This window comes from Camellia sinensis, chromosome 3 (assembly GCF_055761805.1).
Source record: "Camellia sinensis isolate YWXY chromosome 3, ASM5576180v1, whole genome shotgun sequence".
NCBI lineage: Eukaryota > Viridiplantae > Streptophyta > Magnoliopsida > Ericales > Theaceae > Camellia > Camellia sinensis.
The window spans coordinates 221,679,762-221,700,796 of NC_138963.1; the positions used below are offsets into that span (position 1 = coordinate 221,679,762).

The window sequence follows — 21,035 nt, forward strand, 5'->3', positions numbered from 1 at the left end:
TATTTTATAAAGTGATAAATTTATCATTGGTTGGTTTGGACAAGTGGATGGATTTTTTTTTGTAAGAATGGTAAATTTACCATTAATGTGGTTCTTGAATTTTGTTATTTTGAAAAATGATAAATTTATCACTTATTGTGTGGGAAGAGTTGATGGTTTATTACATTTATGTCAGTGGTTGATAAATTTATCACTGTCATATCCAAGCAAATGTTATTTTCTATAGTGATAAATTTATCATTGTCTGGAGTTATCTAGTTTTCCTAGGAAAAATTTCCACAATACAAAGGTGTAGATCAAATCTCTAGAATACATAATTGCATATCTGCTGTGTTAACTGCTTTAAAAGCAAAAAAATTTAGATCAACTACCATGTTTATCTGGTTTAGCAACAAGTTCTCAGTCTGCATAATGTTTTGTGGTCACTCAGAAGCTAGCTTTGGATGTTTGAGTTGTTTAACTGAAGTATCAAATGGTTTTGATTATTCAGAAATTACCAAGGATGGCATGTTCTTACATTCATTCTCAAGTTGAGAATATCTACAAATTGTAACAGTATTTTAATTTCCAATTTGGACAATGTAATTGTGCTTGTGTTTTAATTTTCAATTAGGTAAATTTTTTATTATTTTTTATAGTGTTTTGTTTACTTGAATTGGGGAAAAAGAATGAGAGAGACAGAGACAGAGAGAGAGAGAGTCGCTGGTTTTTTTGTTTGAACATTGGTAAATTTATCAGTGTTCACAGTGATAAATTTGTTGAAACAGTTATAAATTTATCAGGGTAAACAAAACACTATAAAAAATAAATTTATAAGTATAGTGACTCCAAACCTGTTATTACCCTTTAAATTCAACAAAAATACTCAGATTAGAATCAATTTTTTGAATGAAATTTGGATAACAAGATTGATATGAAAAACCAGGTCTGGTAACGATATGGCTAAAAAAGACTGAATGTTTCATTGAAGTGAGATTGTAACAAGCAAGCATTGTCCATAACTTTGACATTGTAACAACGAAGCACTGTCCATAATTTTGATTTTGTAATAACAAAGCATTGTAATACATTGGAGGAAAGTAAGAACCAAAATCATCAAAATACAGATAACACTGTAACAATCAAACAAGCAAAATGTATGAAGTATTGACATTCTAACAACCAAATGAATCAGTGTTTCCTTTGTTTTCTTCTATTCCAGATCTGTTGGTTATTGCATAGGGAAGTCATCAATGTTTTAATCAGTTATTTGTCGTTGAGGAACTTGTTGGTCAGTCAAGAAGATAGTTAACATATCAGCTCTCAATTGATTGCATTCTTCCTTGGAAAAAGTAGGCATTATGTTGTTATTGAAAACATATTGCCTGATGATGTAGCAAACAAGGATTCCGCAATCAAGCCTGCAAAAACATTTTGAAAACAAAATATTATAATTTAGTTTTGTTGCTTTTTTTTTTTAATAACAGTATTTTGTTATTGATAAACTTACGATGTGTCTTCTTGTTGTGGGCTGTTGATGACGTTCTCTGTCTGTTGTTGAAATTTATCAGGGTGAATGAGATTGGGTTCTCATCCTTTATGTATTTTTCAATAACCTCTCTCTGCAACATATACATTTGTATAATTGTTGTATTAGAAAGTCAGTTGAAACAATTAATGAGAAACCATGGATTTAAAAAAATGATAAATATATTACTGTATAAATTTTTGATGTATAATTAAGCATGGATCAGGATATATGTATTGGATTAATGGTAAGTTTGATAGTGAAAAGATTTTTACCACTTCATTTGCAGCATTGAAATGTGGATCTTTAGTCATTGTTCCCCCTGGTCTCATCGAATTGTAGAATTTCCATGAAACTTCTTCAATGTCAAGGACAAGTATTGTCCAGTGAAAATTTTGGTGGATTGGGAAGAGAAAGTATCTTGCTTTCATGGCTTCTGACATCATTTTGTTCAGCATTCTTTGTTTTGCTTCCTCATCTTTTGTAGTGAACAAGTGCTAACAAATATAAATAAAAAAAATAATGTTAATTTAACTTTAAACTTTTTCAAATTAAATAGGTGGTGAGTATGAAACTTTTTGTCAGTGTGATCAAAATTTTATCAATCCATATCAAAATGTATCAGTGCATTGCAAAATTCATCTATACTACTGTAATAACCTCGATCCACAACTAGCCACTAATCGGTAGTTAAGGATGTTAATTAAGTGAATAAAATAAATTATGGGTTTATTATGTGATTTGCATGATATTTGGCTTACTATCTGTTACTTGTAGAAATATCTGTCTAGAATTCCGTTTTAATATGTAAATTGAAAGCCTTATCGGCATCCGAAACCGAAATTGACTACATCGATATGTTATTTGGAATTTTTAGAACCATATGGCAAATTTTATTAAAAATTGATTCAGAACGATTAATTAAGTCATGTTTGGCTAGCCTAATATTCTAATTAATGTGTTTTAGCACCATAAGCTTATATGAGTCTAATAAGCTCATTTGAACTCATTTGTTTCATCTCCCTTGAGTGGAAAAAATCTGGTGAGACATTTTAGAGAGAGATGGAGCACAATTCTAGAGAGAGGAAGGAAGAGATTGAAGGTTTTGTGTTGAATTCACCAAGATTGTGCTAGAACAAGAGTAATTCAAGACTCTAGGTAAGATTACAACCTCTAGACTGTGTACCTAAGTCATTTAACATGAAATTTCTTCAAGATTATGAGTTTGATGTGTGTATTGAGCTTAGAAGAAAGATTTAGAGTTGATTCATGCATGCATGTACATTTTCTTACAAATTGAGCATGATTTCCATGAATCCTCTCTTGCATGTTTGAAATTCATCTTCATTTAGGGAAATCACCAAGTTTCAAGTTGTTTTGTGGAGTTTGATAACGTTTTGAGAAGTTTGATACAAGAAAAATTCATGCATGTTGTGTTCATGAACATTCGTCATGTTTTGAGTTGAAATTGTGAGTTTTTAACAAACCCTTAGGCCATGATTTTATGAAATGATTCAAAATTCTTCATGTTTTACAAGTTTACTATGTTATCTCAAGTTTTGGGGCCCAAGAGATGTGTTTTGAAGGTTGGAATTTGAGTTTTGAGCTTGAAGGTGCAATTTGGAAATTTCAGAATTTGCATCTACGCTCGAGCGTGAGAGTTCACGCTTGAGCGATCAATCTGAGTGCGTGAACTCCGCTCGAGCGACCAAAAGTCTGCTCGAGCGTAAATTGCAAGCTCCCAGAAGTTTCACGTCCAATACAGATCGCTCGAGCGAATGAATGTGCGCTCGAGCGACCATTCACATTTTGCATCTCCGCTCGAGCGGGGAAATCTACGCTCGAGCGTAGACCTTATTTTCAGAAATTTTGACTAAATGTTCCAAGGCATGTTTTGGCATCCTCATTGCATCTTAGGCATTCTTAAGCCTTAATTAAGCCATAGTAATGAGGTTATGGATTAGAAACACACTAAGGAAAGAATGTTCTAAGTTATGAGATTCAAGAGTGTGTTTTGAGCAATGTGTTAAGGAAGAACAAGAATCAATGTAATGAAAGCTAAGTCTTAATGGCCACTTGAATGTGTAATGATAAGACGTGCTTGTGTTATGTATTTTGTGATTGTATGTCAAGCCTCGAGGATTGATTGACCATTCTCGGGAACCACTATGAGTAACGTTATTGTAAAGATACGTTTATATGAATTATGTTTCAAATGAAATGTGATAAGCTATGTTTTTTGAAATGATATATGTTTTTGTGAACGAATATTCCGTATTTGAAATCTATTATGGCATCCATAGATAGTCCTAAGTCATGGGGGACGACATGAAAATACGGGTCCATGACATTCATGTGTTTATAAGATCTCGTTAGCCACTTCATTGTGGTGATATGTGTTTAATCGGTATCCGGAACTGATATGGGATGTACCATTATTATGTTCTGGTATGAAAATGATTATGCTATGATCTGTTTTTCGCTTATGATATATTCGAATTTCGTTCACTAAACCCTTTACCTTAATGTTATTCATTGGGCTTTAGCTCATTGTGTGTGTATATATATATATATATATATGTATAGGTGAGCATTTTGGAGCCCGAGCCTGAAGGCTTTTGTCTGTATCTGTGTTCTGTTGTCAGCCACCCATTGTGCCTCACGTGGAGGTTCCTGAAGTGTCCTGTGTTCAAGTTCTGTTGGTTCTATGTATATGTATGACTTATTTTAATTCTGTTGACTGGACTTAAAATACTGTAATGTATGTGGGTATAATGTATGGTTGACTACCGGTTATGTATTTAAAGTTTTAAATATTCTGTTTCATATAAGTCAGCACAGCTCATTGGACAACTATATTTATGTATTTGCTTCCGCTAGTCCCTTAATCTTGTTAATCTGTTCAGAGGCCTTCGGTAGTCCAAGGATTACTGGCCGGTTACGATGCTAAACCTATAAGGGCAGGTTTGGGTCGTGACAGCTACATATAAAGGGAACACATCTATTGGTGTCTTGAGGGCTTTTTTTCTCCTCCATGTGAAATGGATCTTTATATCCGGTAATATATCTATACTATGTTTCTCTTTCATTATGTAAATATTCATAGATGATCTGTAACAGGCTATATATCCATACTGCTTATTTGAAGTACACTCATGTGAGTGTGCACATCTAGTAATATATATATATATATATATGATGATTCTCTCCATTCCATAATTGTAATGAAAGTTGTCCGTTACTTAATAAATTACATCAAACAAGAGCTCTATGAGGCTTCACCAGTAACAAAATGAAAGTGAACTATGTCCTGCAACATTATAGCATATAATCAAGCTATTTCAATTTCAAGACATCTCAGTATTTGTTGAAGTTCTCAATATCATATGCAGTAGTTTTGAAAACCCAAAAAAGTGCCCAGAATTTTTAATCAAAGCCTGGGATTTACTCATACTGTGGCACCACAATAACAAGGTCAAAATATAGAACAATGATTAGAAAATCTGAGTCAGAAATTCTGGTTTGGTTTGCTTGACTTTTTGTTTCACATGTCAAGCTTTGAATTAGGAAACAGGGCCAATTGAAAAGGGAAGGTAGTGTCATATGTTTGAAACTAGTTACTCAGTCAAGCAAACATAGGTTATACACTGATAAAAAAGAAAACAAGTGTTGTTCCTCAATTAAGCAAACTAATTACTTACATGGCAACTTGAAATGAATATGAATGATGTTGTTCCTTGCTTTTGTGCAAGCAAATGTTCTGCATATGCATCTATTACCTGTGTTGAAAACAAAAAATAAAATAAGGAATTAATATAAATCAAACACTAAAATGTTATTTTAATTAGTTACAAATTCAACTTACAATGTCTACCAAATCTTGACCCTTCAATATTTTGTCAATGTCATTTAAGTAGACATAGGTTCCATGGTGAGATCCTTGCCACACTGGCTGATCCTAAAAAAAAAAGGTTATTAGTGTTGGAATAATAAATTTATTAATATTTTTGAAATATTTGATACTTATAAATTCAATATGAGTTAATGATAAACAATCGGCAAAAGTGAACTACAGGAGTCCAGAGAGAAGATTGTTACTTTTTTTTTTTGTATTCACCCAATGTGCAATGAGATTTTGCCTTGATTTTTCTGGTAGGATGTTGAAAATTTCGTTTGAAGTTTTCAATTTCTTCATTGTAGGTTGCTGTTGTGTGTGTTGTTCTTCCGAGTACTTGTTTGCCTCAGCCAATGTTGCAATTCTCTCATGGAGTATTTTGATTTCTTCATCTTTCCTTTGCATTTGTTTTTTGTACTGTTCTTGCATTTCCCTTTTCAGCTTGTTGAGTTACTGCTGTAGGTTATTATTTGCAGTTTGAAGGATGTCCCTTTCCATTTTTAACTTTTCTATTTTGAGCATGTCGTCTTCTATCCTCTCAAAAACAAGTACTTCTACCTGATTTGGATCCACTTCAGGCTCTTTGTCAACTTTGTTTGCTTCACTCTTTTTTGATTCAAAGGGTACTGTTTTCTTTTTCTTTTCAGGGCATATTTTGTGTGGAATTGGTTCCTATGTTTAATGTTTGGATTTGTCTTCAGTCAATGTTTGTTCTTCTTTTTCAGAAATTTCAGCCTGATTTTGTTGCTGAAAATCAGCATCTTCATCTTCATCTTCATGTTCATCTTTATCCTGACTTTCTCCTAGCAGCATTCGGTGTATTTTTTTCTCTTCATCTGTGTGCTTCAAATTGTTCTCCTATATGGATGAAAATTAAAAAAATGAATGATATGATACAAATTTCAGAGATAAATTTCTCATAGCAAGTTTTATTACTCAACTAGGCATAGTAAATTTATGATTGTTATAGCAAATTTTATCACTGAACTAGGCATAGTTAGCAAACCTGTCATTGTATATCAAATTTTATCACTGAATTAGCAAAAGTAAGCTAATAAAGTAAATATAAGACAAAATGTCTAATTCAATTCATTTTTACGGATAAATTTATCAACACAGAAACCTAATCAATTCTAGTCGAATATAAAGTAACACAAATAAAGTAAATATTAAACAAAACTCATGCACAGTAGACAAATAGAAAAACATTCACTGGATAAACTATTATATATGTGAACAACTCATTTTAATATGTTGAACCCACTGCGTACTTTAGTCTCTTGAACCGACTCCCTCCTTTTTTGTTAACTGATTTTTTTTTTGTATCAAAAATTAAAAAAATATATATATTTTAAAATGAACCTAATTTTGAACTTGAAAACCAACACCCTTATTGCTTGATCAACGAACAGTTTACATATTCATAAGTTTTATTTTCTGAAAATGCCCTAATATTGTTGAAATTTGCAAGTTGTAATTGAACCATATTTAGGGTTTTTGAAAATGTGTTTGATTAGGGAGAGAAATAAGGGTTTCAGTTGCTTATGCTTTACAGGCATGTTTCCTCAAATTTTTTGTTCGAATCGGTTGATTTGGTGTTCGAATCGCTTAGGTTGTGGTCGTTATTTTGCCTGAGAGTGGAAGGGATTCGCCGACGGTGGAGGATGAGAAAAACAGGTGTTCAATCGCGTGAATCACGCTTTTGTTTCCCCTATCTAGCAAATATATTGTGTTTGAATAGTACTTTTTTTTTTTTTTTTTATCGGTGATAAATTTATCAATGGCAAATATCTTGGTACAATAAGAAGATATTTCGAGTTTTACAATTCATTTTCAATTTAAATTGTTCAACATTTCAGTTTAGAAAATGCTTCAGCTTTCTGATATTCATATTTAGATGAAATATAAGCATATTATATTTGGTATTGAAAATAAAATACTTGTAATACTTATTAAAAAAAAAATTAAAAAAAAAATAAATTAGCTATCAACTTAAAATTAATAAAACTTGATTCTTAAATATTAATATTTTGTATTGTAAAATTATAGTAGGATCTTTTAACATTCTTGAGCTCATGTGTAGTTAAGTACAAATAATATTTTTTAATTAATTAATTAATTTATTTATTTATTTTACGAATGTATTCTAAAGATTGAATGTAATTAAGTACAAAACATTGAATGCTTCATTGTAGCAAATTAAGAACCAAAATGATCAAAACAATGTAATACTGTTTATGCTTTAATTTTTAATTTAGGTAAATTTTTTATTTTTTTTATAGTGTTTTGTTTATTTGAATTGGGAAAAAAGAATGATAGAAAGAGAGAGAGAGAGAGAGAGAGAGAGAGAGATTTTACAATAGTAGTGTTTTTCTTTTCTTTTCTTTTTTTTTTTTTTTATCAATGGCAAATATCTTGCTATTGTAGCAAGATATTTTGAGTTTTGTAATTCATTTTCAATTTAAATTGTTCAAAATTTCAGTCTAGGAAATGTTTCAGTGTTCTCATGTTCATATGAAATATAATACATGAGAATATTCTTGAGTATTTTAATAACACCTAATTCTTAAATATTAATATTTTGCATTGTAAAATTATAATATGATTTTTCAACATTCTTGAGCTCATGTGTAAGTAACTACAAATATAATTTTTCTTTTTTACAAATTTATTCTAGCTATACTTATATCTTATTTTTAAAAATTTTACAATGATCAAAACAATGTAATAGTGTATGTATTTTAATTTTCAATTTAGGTAAATTTTTAATTTTTTTATAGTGCTTTGTTTAATTGAGTTTGGAAAAAAGAATGAGAGAGAGAGAGAGAGAGAGAGAGAGAGAGAGAGAGAGAGAGAGACGTGCTAGTTTTTTTGTATGAACAATGATAAATTTATCAGTGTAAACAAAACACTACAAGAAAATAAATTTATCAGTATAGTGACTCCAAACTTGTTATTAACCTTTAAATTTGATACAAATAATCAGATTATAATCAAATTTGAATTGAGAGAGGTGCTGATTTTTTTGTTTAAACAGTGAAAGATTTATCAGTGTTTACAGTGATAAATTTGTTGAAATAGGGATAAATTTATTAGTGAAAACAAAAACACTATAAAAAAATAAATTTATTAGTATAGTGACTCCAAACTTGTTATTAAGCTTTAAATTTGACATAAATAATCACATCATAATTAATTTTTTGAATGAAATTTGCATAAAACAAGACCTATATCAAAAGTCAGATCTGGTAACAATATGTTTAAAAAAGACTGAATGTTTTATTGAAGCAAATTTGACATTGTAACAACCAAGCATTGTAATATTCATTGAAGCAAAGTAAGAACCAAAATGATTATAATCTTTGTTCGAAATTATTCAAGCATTGTTGTCATTGTGTATTGTGTCCCAAAACTCCTTGCCTTCAAGCACCGCTTCTATTGCCTCATCAACGATTTGCTGGGTGTCTGTCTGTTGGTTAGTCAACAAAGCATCTATGATATCTGCTCTGATTTGCTGGCGCTGCTCCTTTGTTAAGTTGGGAAAGATGTCTTTGTTACATACATATTCTCTCATAAGGTAACAAATTATGACACCACAATCAAGTCTACAATGACATTGGAAAAACAAAGTTAGTAGTCATCAATGATAATTTTATCAATGTAATGTGTTTTTGTTTTCAAAAACTTATGAATGATCAACTTGTTGGGGATAATTCATTGCAATTTATGTTTCTTCATGAAACTTGTTACCTTCAATGAGTTTGGGATTGTGATGTTGAAGGTATTTTTTAATAACCTTTCTCTGCAAAATATATTAATAATTAATTGGTGTTTGACAAATAAACGCATAATAAAATTTGATATAGACAAAGGGAATGGATGATATGATAATTAATTGGTGTTTTACCACTTTGTTTGCCTCATTTAAGTGGTTATCTGTTTCTGTGCTTGGTGTCATTGAATTGTAAAACTTCCATGAGCCATTTTCAGTATCGAGTACCAACAACGTCCAATGCTTTTCATTGAAAATTGGGAAAAAAATATATCTTTTCTTGATAGCTTCTAACATCAGTTTGTTTAACAATTGATTTGTTTCTGCCTCATCCTTTGTGGTGAACAAATACTGTGTTTTGCAAATATATTAGTTTTGATTACAATATAATTCGTTAATGGTAATTTTATCACTATAAGACTGGATCAATGAAAACCTATGCACTTGATGTAGACAAGGAGAATGGATGTTATGGTAATGAAATATATATATATATGTAATTTACTTACATGGCATGATGTAGTAAATATATATGTTATTCCTGCTTGCGAGCTGAGGCTGAACTTTGGTTTCGATTGCTCTTCTGTCATTAAGATTTCCTTGTATGCATTTATTGCCTGTTTTAAAAACAAAAGCAAACAAGGTTAATGAGTGAATTATTATTTGGTATTACAATTGATATATGCACAAATAGAGATTTGATTTTACATTTTCAGAAAGTTTTTCGTATTTGACTATTTTGTCAATATCATTCAAGTACAAATGGCTGCCTACTTCCTTTCCTTATAAGATTGGATAACTGCAAACGTGAAAACAAAATTTATCACTGTATACCAAAATTTGTTACTCAATTAACGCGACAAAGGTTAGGGAAACAAATTGAGCATCAAATTTTACTTGATGTATCAAATGCGAACAATGAAATGAAGTATAGAACATAAACTCGAATGCCTAAATAATTTGATACCATAGATGAGACACCATGAAGATTAGCAAAATATATCACTCTACCAAACAAATTAAGTAAAATTTATCACTATGTAGCAAATTGTATCACTGTATATCAAAATTTATCAATGAATGAAGTAAACAAAAGTTATACATTGGCAAATGCATGACTATATACTAAAATTTAGATTCTAAATTTGGAAATTTTATGACCAAATCATGTTCTTACCTGCTGATTTTTGTTGCCCAAAGACTAGTGAGTTTCATCCTTGATTTCTTTGGCAATTTGTGAAACACTAGATAGGAAGTGTCAATTTATTTTGTTGGATGTTGATGTTGTGTATGCTCTTCTTTGCTGGTCTTTGCACTTTCTTCAACCATTGGTTCTGCTTCATCAACTGTCTTGTTCTGCTTTGGTTGTCTTTTCGTTATGCACCAAAAATCTGGATCTTTGTGCTCTTTTCTTGTTTCTCTATTTTTCACCCTTTTTATCATTGAGATCACAAGAGGCGATGTTTTGGGAGCGATGGCTTCAACTTCAACTACGATTTGTTCTTCTTGACTGTCCAGGTAGAGATTTGATTCAACCAACATTGCAATTCTCTCATTAAGTAGCATTATTTCCACATCTTTCACTTTCATTTGTGTCTTTGCTTTCTTGCTCTGTTTTTCCATTTGTTTACTGAGCTTCATGAGTTGGTCCTTAAACTCACTATTTTCTGCTTGGATTCTTGCCTTCTCCATTTCTAGCCTTTTGATTATCAGGACATTCTCTTCTAGTTTCTAAAAGATATGTTCATTAATTTTGACATGGTAGATATTTGTTTCATAGACAAGTTTCCTTTTTGCTTTCCTCTTTTGAGCCGGTGTTTGATGCTTGAATCCCGGGGAAGTTGTTGGACCAACTTTCTGTTTGATCATTGTTTCTTCTTCATCATTTTCTAGGTTGTCAAAAGAAAGCTCATTTCTTTGCACATGATCTTAACCTTCTTCAGTTTCATGCTGAAAGTTTGGTTTCCTTCTTGTATTCTTTTTTGATTGCAATGTTGTTGATTTTCTCTTTTTTCAAGCACCTGCTTGATGCTTGGGATTCGGTGAATTTCTTCCTGGACTGAGACTGAATATCTTTCTGATAATTGGTTCTTCTTTCTTTTCAGATAATTCAGTCTCCTCTTGTTCCTCAAAGTTACATTCTTCATCTTCATGCTCATCATCTGTTTGTGGTTGCAATTGTTTGTATATGTTCTGTTCTTCAATTGTGTCTTTCAAATTGCTCTTCTACATGAATGAAAATTATTAAAAAAGAATGATATGACGCAAAGTTAAGTAATAATTTATCATTCAGTGATTCACATGTATAATAAGACTAGTGATTTGCTTCATGATAACAAGTTTTATCTGTAAATTAGCAACATTAAGCAAAATTTATCACTCAATGAAGCTTACTAAGAAAATTTATAACTGTGAGCAAAAAATTATCAGTCCATATCAAAATTTATTGCTGCATAGCAAAATTCATCATTTAATTAAAGAAATAAAGGTTATACACTGATAAAACTTGTTTATTGAATAATTTCCTAGCACAGATGAAATGCCTAAATAATTTTTATACCACAAATGTGACACCATGAAGATTAAGAAGAATTTATCAGTCTTGCTAAAATTTATCACTGCATAACAAAATGTAATATTTGTTTAAACAAAACAAAGGACATCAACGGATACCTCAATATGTTTTAGATCATGCAAGGATGACTTTGCCAATTGTTCTCCTAGATGTGTAATGTTCCATCTTGCAAATCTTAGGATTGGGTTCTTGTTATTTGGTTTGATGATCTTTGCATGCTCACATATCAAATACTGTTGAGGACAAAAAAAATGTTATAAATTAGTATTTAGTAAATGTAAATATTATAGTTTATAAGTTATAAGTGAGGTATTTACTTACCAATAAGATGATCACACATCCGCACATTCTATCAATTTGGTTGATGTTGTGTGCTATTGATCTTGTAAAATGTTGTTTTGCTGCACCAAATCAATCATAAGACTTCATTTCGTCAATATTCTCGAGGTATTTCATGAACCCCCAACCAATTGTTGTCCCAGTACCCGGATACAACAAAAGCAAACAAACCAGAAAGCACACAAGCCTAACGACATCTTCTACATCTTCATTGTTGTTGCTTCTCAAAAGTTTCGTTATCAACTTTTGGATTGAAGCACTTGTTATTCTGCTCTCGGTTATTTTCCTTCTTTGCACCATAGCTACCTCATTTTTTCTTCCATATGCAAAATTCATCTTCTTTTGTCCATATGCAATCCCAAAAATTAATTTGAAGTCATTTCTTTTCAATTTCAGCTTCTTCCTAGCAATTTCAAATGTTGTTCCATCCATTTGGTAAGTTTGTAAAATTTTTGCAACCACATCATCATATTTAATTGAATCTCTTCTTTTAACCTTGTTTTCACTCAATGTATCAATCAGAAGTGAAAAAGGTGTCTTTCTCAATAGTGTCAAATGCTCTTCTTCGAGTTTTGTTGTCTTGAAAAATTTGATAAGAGATTGAATGTTAGAACGGTAGACATACTTTGCTTCATTATCATATATCTGTTCAGTCCTAGTTTTTCTTCTATCAATCTTTTTCTTCCCTCTTGCTTTGTGGAGCTCTGTAGGTTGTTTCAGTTGTTCCTGTTTGGGCTACTCATTGTCAATGTTAGATTCAGGTTTAACTTCTAGTTAATTTTCACTTTCATGTGTTGTTGGCTGTATAAGAAACTGAACTTTTTTAATCTTTTTCTTCTTTGAGAAACTTGTTTCTCGACGACGTGATCTTTTACAATGACTGGCAACATCTGTACAAAAACATTGAGCATGAACATTGAGAATTAAGAAAAATTTTATCACTGAACTAGACAAACTAAGAAGAATGTATCACTCTATTATGCAAATTAAGCAAATATTTAACTACATAGCAAAGTTTAGATTCCAAATTGCAAAAGTACATGAAGTATCATGATGTAGATGAAAACAATTGCATAGCAAATTTTATCACTGAATTAGCAAAAGTATGAAAATGCATCATTGTATAGCAAATGAACGTAAAAGTATGATTATTATGACGTTGAATATCACTCATAAATTAATACTGTATGGTACAGATTCAAAATAACTTCAAGTCAAATTGTATCACTCAATTATAGTTATGAGAGAAGAAGGGAGGCAAATCTATCATTATAACAAATTTTATCAATGAATTAAGAAAATTAAGCAAATCTATTACTGTTGTAGCAAATTTTATCACTGAATTGGGCAAAGTAAGCAAATCTGTTATTGTATATCAAATTTTATTACTGAATTAGTAAAAGTAAGCAAATTGATCATTGTATAGCAAATGAACATGAAGATGTGATTATTATAAAGTTAAATATCACTCATATATTAATACTGTACGATACACATTGAAAATAGTTTCAAGTCGAATTCTATTACTCAATTATAGTTATGAAAGAAGAATGGAAGCAAATCCATAGTTATGAAATAAGAAGAGAAACAAATATATTATTATAACAATTAAGTAAATCTATCATTCTTATAGCAATTTTTCTCACTAAATTGGGTAAAGTAAACAAATATGTTATTATATATCAAATTTTATCACTGAATTAACAAAAGTACGCAAATCCATCATTGTATAACAAATAAACTTGGAGATGTGATTATTATGAAATTGAATATTAATCATAAATTAATACTGTACGATACACATTGAAAATAGGTTTGAGTCGAATTTTATAACTTAATTACAGTTATGAAAGAAAAAGGGAAGCAAATCTATTATTATAACAAATTTTATGACTCAATTAAAAAAATTAAACAAATCTATCATTCATATAGCAAATTTCTCACTGAATTGGGCAAAATAAGTAAATCTATTATTGTATAACAACTGAACATGAAAATGTGATTATTATGAAGTTGAATATCACTTAATTATAATTATAAAAGAAGAATGGAAGATGAATATGACCCACGTTTGATTCACATGTTTATTGTAGATGAATCAAACAAGGAATATAGATCGAAATAGTGAAAGATTTGTTCGGGATCTGTTCGAAATCAGAATTTAGATCGAAACAGAAGTGATTTCTTTGAAAACGATGAAAGATTCAAGAAAAATCTCTTCGTTTTTTTCGATTTTCAAATCACAAATCGCCTCATAATGGTTTTCAAATCGCCTTAGAATAGTTTCCAAATCAGAACAATTGAGGAGCGTATGTTTTACGCACACAGGAGAGACCTCATGATATGTTGTTTACTTCACGCGTGTTTTGTGATATTCAGGAGTAAAATTAGAAACTAAAATAGGGCAAGACTTGATGGGTATTAATTTGTTTGCATGGGACCGACTGATAAATCCCCCTAAATATTTTTTGATTGGGCCTTTTGTCAATTGAACCAAATAGATTTTTTGAGACCCCTTTTAAAATGATTTAAATTAATTAAATAAAATTAGGCCATTTTAAGTTTTTAATATAGTATAAAACTAAATTTGAGATCTTTTTTTTAGCCTAATTTTTGGAACCCTAAGCACAGGCCTCACCAACCTTAGCCCCCAAGGCTGGCCCTGAATAGTGCTACAGTATAAGAGGCATATACTTGAAACAGTAACCATCAATGGCATTAAACCAATAAAAAAGGGCAGGGGCAAATTACATATACTCCCTCAAGATTTAACAAAATTACAGATACTCCCTGAGGTTTAAAAAATTACAAATATTCCTTTGAAAGTTATATTTTCATAACAATTTTGAAAACAATTTGTTATGAAAATATAAACCTTAGGAAGGTATCTGTAATTTCTAAAATCTCAAGGGTTATTTATAATTTAGCTAAATCTCGAAGGAGGTATATATAATTTGCCCAAAGAGCAAGTATCCAAATGTCTATTTATCACCTTTCTATAGCTCAAGATAAGTTACTTTAGAAGTCACAAACAGATTCATAAAAAACATTTTACATGCGTTGCAACACAGAAAACATGTGTATCAGGCTATGCTCCTTTAGTCTTCTGTGCTGGGCTATTCTGCTTGAGCATAATAGCCACCAGCACCAGCACCAGCACCAGCACCAGCGGCTGTTTCCTCGGCTTTTTGTTGCCTGAGTTTTATTCTCTCTTTGTATTCATTCATTTCTCTTTGGTATCTTTCTTTGTCCTTCAACCCATGGTTTTGATAAACCTGTGTAACAAACAACAAAGTCAGTCATCAATCAACTCCAACATGTTCTCTTTTGCACCTTCATTTTAACAGTATTTTTTAAACTGATCACAGAATTAAACTCAACCCATTTACGCAAGTGTGAGACCCACAAAAAACCTAAGACCCCTCAAATCTTACAAAATGAATAGTTCACAAAAGTAAGCCTCGAGGTGGGTCCACCAAGACCCAACTAGAGAGAATCCAAACTTTTAATAAGAATCTAGAAGTGCACTTGATATATTTCCACATTTATCCATTATTTAATCATACTGTGCTCTGCACTGATCAAAGAAAAAGAGTCATACTGTGCTCTGCTAAAAGTCATCATTAAATCAACCAAAAATAATGCCTAAACAATTTCAACCTTTCATTTTCTCCAAACTAATCTGAGTTTTACATAACCACTCAAATATGAGCATTTTTATACCCACCTCTATGCAAGAATACAAAAATGAACTTCAAATAAAGGCAAGTAATCAGTAGACAACCTCTAGGTATCTTCTGTCTAATTCTCAAATAAAGCACAAAATCAACATCAATTTCCAATCAATAAAATCCAAAATGTCTAGCATATGCTCTAGGTACACATCAATACAATCTTATATGCGTAAAATCACCTATTTATCTTCTTCCACACAATTCCTGAAGACAATAATCATGATTTGAGTGCTTAATGAACATTCAACTGTTCAATATGTACTCCTTAGTACTTACTAAGATATATTAAATACTTATCCAAAAAAACAGATATATTAAACAACACCACAACATTAGACAATACCATAATAGTGCTGCGATGAAAAAGAGGTTAATTTGCTTATTGTACTTACCGTCCTCTCTTCTTGGCTGAGATTGGTCCACGACTCACCTATCATTTTGGTGAATTCCCTCTCTCTTTCTGGGTAGAGAGATTTGAGCATGGAATGTTTTTCAGCAAAGAAGAAGTTGTAACCGCTCCTATTGGGTTTTGGGCGGTTGGGATCACCACCCCTTCTTCTTCTGCTCCTCCGACCTGAATGGGCATGCTTAGCAGTGTATGGAATGATGGCAGTACAAGGTTGGCTAGTTGACATAGAAGACGAGCCAGGTTGGCCTGGATAGTAGAGAACTCCATTTAGAATCTCAGAACCCACTTTCACAGACACCAAATACCCACAGTCAAATTTCCCATCAATTGTCCCAATAGCTGGAAAACATGGGGAAGGAAAAGAGAAATCACAATTAAGTTTAACACATGGGAAAAATCAAAATAATTGTAAAAAAATTGAACAAGACAAGCTCCTAAAATCAGAATAATCGAAGCAGCATTATTAACTGATAGTTTACCCTAGATTGTAAGATTAATCACACACCCCGATAGTTTACCCGAGCTGGTAATATGAACCCTCTTAACACTCTTACAAGTTTATGAATGACAAGACATTTGCGTGCCATACAACTAGTCATGTCTATCTAGAAGGCAAAGGCTTTGTTGATGTAAAAACAAACAATACTAGCTATATTTGCACTCCATGATTAACAGTTCAACTCATCAACAGTAGTAGTGTGGTGGTAGTAACCTGGTTGAGGTAGGGTGGCGGTGGTGGTGGCGGCAATGTGGTGTGTGGTGGAGGTAGGATTGTGGTGTCACGGTGGGGGTGATAATGGAGGCGGTGATTGGGCAGTCTTTTGCTTCTAACTATTCTTTTGGGCTCTGCCTGGTCTGCCATTGTTATGCATCAAGTTAAATAAGATCTGATGGTATTGTAGAGCTGACCTGAGCAATATTTTTTTACTCCACCAGAAGTAATATTATTCCAGAAAACAATTTTAACTTAATTTTACAGTTTCCGAGGATAATTTCGTAGTGAGAAGAAATATGTTTGATAGTATTTTCCATTTCTTCATTTTCATTTTCTGTTTTCAGTATCCACAAATTTAGAAAACAATTCCGCTACGTAGCTCGAAATATCAAAGACTCGAATGGCTCGAAACCCCAAAACGACGTCGTTTTAGGATTTTTTTTTCTCTTACTGGTAAGATAATATTTTCCGTACCATTCGAGTCATTCGAGCTCTACGCATTCGAGCTACGGATCATTTCCTTTTAGAAAATTTGAAAACATTACATGTGGTGGTGTTTGGGAAGTTCGTGTGGTGGTTTTTTTTTTTTATTTTTTCCACTAAAAGACAAAACTTTTTGCAAAACCAAAAAAACAAATCCAAACAAAATATCATATCCAACCCCATAATCATTTTACTTTTTCTCTCACAAACATCACATTCAACCACAAAAAAAACACAACTATCATCCCAAACACCAAAAAAAATTTCTCTAATAATATCCTACGACTAAAAAAAACCTACATAAAAACCCACTACCCAAACACCCACATATTGTTTTCATGTTTGTGCTAAAACAAATTTTGAGATGAAAGATGGGTTGTTTTCAAAAAATTTCCCAGAAAACAACTTTCGGGAATAATTTGAAATTTATAGGAAGTTAAGAAACAAAATTTAAAAGACATAAGAAATCAAAAAATTGCATAAACAGCAGCCACAAGTCTGTCCAGGAGATAGATACTGGACCCCATTAAAAAGGGCAAAGATAATTGACAAATAACCAAAAGTACCCAACATGCACGGGAAACGTCACGTGTTTTGTTTGAAGTATTCGGAATTTACTCTGCAGAAGCGGGTCTAATGTAATCCTAACCTTGAAATGTTCACATCACCTAAATAAATAAAAAAAATATTAAAACAAAATCTTGACACATCAACATTAATACATGATGAAATTGAACATAACGTTTGCGGTAGAGAAATCAAAACAAAATTGGTGGCTCATGTTTTCACACTCTTACAATTTCCTATCAACAAATTAGTGGTAGAATATGATTCAAAAATCTATTGGAAGAACAAATTTAGGACAATCACTCTTATAATATAAAATAATATTAAAGGAATATTTCATGAGATAGGTCAATTTCAGGGTCCACATGAAAAAAAAACAACAGAGAATATGCAAACAAAAACAGAAAAAAACAGAAACAAAATAAAATTAAGTACAAGAAGAGACCATGAGAGAAACAAAAAAACAAAAACAAAATTGCAATACCTGTTGAAGATGTGGAAATCAAGGGACCTTGCAGCTTAAAGAAATAAACCTGTTCATAATGATGAAGAAGACTAGAATAGTGTTTTCTCAAAGCATATGAAGCACTTGTGGTTGTTGCAGAAAACTTGAAAACTGAGCCTATTTCCCTCCATTTCTTCTCCGACACAACCTATTCATCATTTTCTCAGAAAAATACATACATAACAAAAACAAAACATTATCATTTGATTTGAACAAAGTTTTAGATTGTGAACCTTGTCATAACCACCCCTGTTGGTCACCTCTACATACAAAACATGTAAGTTCAGCTCCTTCCCTCCAATCACAGGTACCCTTTCAACAACCACAACTCAAAATATTAAAAAAAATAAATAAAAAAACTCACATACCCATAAACATAATAAATACATTATCTTAGAATATATATATATATATATATATATATATATATGTATGTATGTATATAATGAAAGAACATAAGAGGAAGAAGGGCTTACATATATTTGGTACCCAGTTGAGAGTGAAAGTTACGGAGAGTGTCCCAGAAAAGAGTGGGGTCTTTGACGACGTCGTCATGGGAGGCGAGAGGCGGAGGATAGCGGCTGCCCTCCGCCGTGATCATCGCCGTCGACGACATTGAATCACCGGCGACTTCGCCGGAAAATCAAGAAAGTACAAAGATGGGTTGAGAGTGAAGAGAGAAGTGAAAAAAAAGATGATGATAAAGACGTGAGATTTGGAAGATAAGATTGTAATTAAGAGGAGGTAATAAGTCTGAGCAAAGCGAGAATCAAAAAGAAGATGGTGAGAGACGCGTGTGAAGTCTACGGTTATAGAATTTTTGGCACTTTCTGACCCTTCTCTCTCTCTCTCTCTCTCTCTTTCTCTCTCTATATGGGGGGCAAAAGGACTGAACTATTTGCTAATGGTCATTTAATTTTTCACCGGCAAACCTTCATAAATGACTACTCTCTCTCTCTCTCTGGTGTTGGGCTGTGTCGCTGCGTATTGTTGTTGAAAGTGTCCCTTGAAAAGTCTGACAAATGTAGGAGCTATAAAGTGTAATATATACATATATATATATATATATCTATCTGGGTTTTTCTTTCTCTCTCCAAACGTTGACATGCACTTTGATTGTTGAAGAAGCACCTGCTCTCTCTCACTCTCTCTGTCTTTCTCTCTGTGTGTCTGGGTCTAGCTCTACTAGTAGTAGTGATGGGCTAGTCGTGTAGCATCTGATCCATATCTCTACGTACATCTGCGGGTAGATACCTGCAGGTCCTTTTCTAAACAACTTTTTTGCAATTTTTTTAATGGTTTTTTATTTTATTTTCTTTTTTAATTTTAGTTTTTAATATAAATTACAAATACACTATTGAGATTTAATTAAAATATAAATTATCTTATATAATTTTAGAAATTATATTTCATTCTTAAGATTTTTAATTTTACAAATTATATTTTTTATTAATAAATTATCAAGTCAATTAATAATATTTAATAATATTATAAATATGTTTAAATTAATAATTTAAATAATTTTATTATTATATAGAAAAGTAATTATGAATTTCATATTTTTAATTAATTCTTTTAAATAAAATTTTTTAACAGGAGAGCATTTATAATTTTTCAAACTATAAAAATAATTTATATTTTAAGTAAATTTTAGAAGTATATTTATAATTTATCCTATTTTTTAAAATAAAAATATTGCTAAAAACAATTTTACGTACATTCATGATAAAAAGAAGGGTAAATTACACTTGCACTCTCTGAGGTTTTGGTTTAATACATATCATTCTTTAACATTTAGGAAATTACACTAATCCTTATCATTGTAATTATTTAGATGAAATTAAAATATTGAACTCATGCACTATCTATTTTTTTGCTTTGCTTTACTTTCTCTTTTTTTTTCTCTTTCATTTACTTTTTTTTTAATGTAATTTTCTCTGTTTTTCTACTAGGAGTTGTTACCTTTTATATAATCAGAGGGGTTTGTGAGATGAAACTATTAACCACAAGGGTGAGAATATAATTTCTAAAATGTCAAGGGTGAGTAATAATTGGACCAAACCTCAAAGGGTGTCAATGTAATTTATCGTAAAAAGAAATTACAAAAAAAAAAATGATAGCAAGTGTGTTTGGTTTGAGTTTTTTGAAAATTGAGTTTTTCGATTTTCGTGTTTTTTTTAGTGAATATTTTTAAAATTTTAAACATTTTTTTTTTACTTTTTTAGATGCACCTTACTTAGATTTATCTAAAAAGTAAAAAATTTGTAAAAAAATATTTTTAAAAATTAATAAATACATAAAAATATAAAAATGTACTGAATTCTCGTTTTTTTTTTAATATTTTTGGTATTTAGTGAATTTTTAAAAGGTTTTTTCAATTTTTTTTTTACTTTTTAGATATATTTATGTTAGGTATGTCTAAAAATTAAAAAAATTGCTCAAAATATTAAAAAAATTCAGTAAAAACAAATAAACATAGAAAATAAGAATGTAGAATTTTCTGAAAAATATTTTTAAAAAATAATAACTAAGCA

The 21,035-nt window shown here is 31.1% G+C and overlaps 1 protein-coding gene across 1 annotated transcript; it reads right to left on the bottom strand.

Moving 5' to 3' along the window:
• Positions 1 to 15,058: 15,058 nt before the first annotated feature.
• On the bottom strand, positions 15,059 to 19,734 carry LOC114308974 (high mobility group B protein 9). Its single transcript, XM_028254662.2, has 5 exons — positions 18,978 to 19,734; positions 18,735 to 18,813; positions 18,481 to 18,649; positions 16,215 to 16,570; positions 15,059 to 15,363 (listed from the first exon to the last, which is right to left on the bottom strand). The coding sequence occupies exons 1-5, from the start codon at positions 19,115 to 19,117 to the stop codon at positions 15,205 to 15,207; spliced, it is 903 nt and encodes a 300-aa protein (XP_028110463.2). The 5' UTR covers positions 19,118 to 19,734; the 3' UTR covers positions 15,059 to 15,204.
• Between the last annotated feature and the right edge of the window lie 1,301 nt (positions 19,735 to 21,035).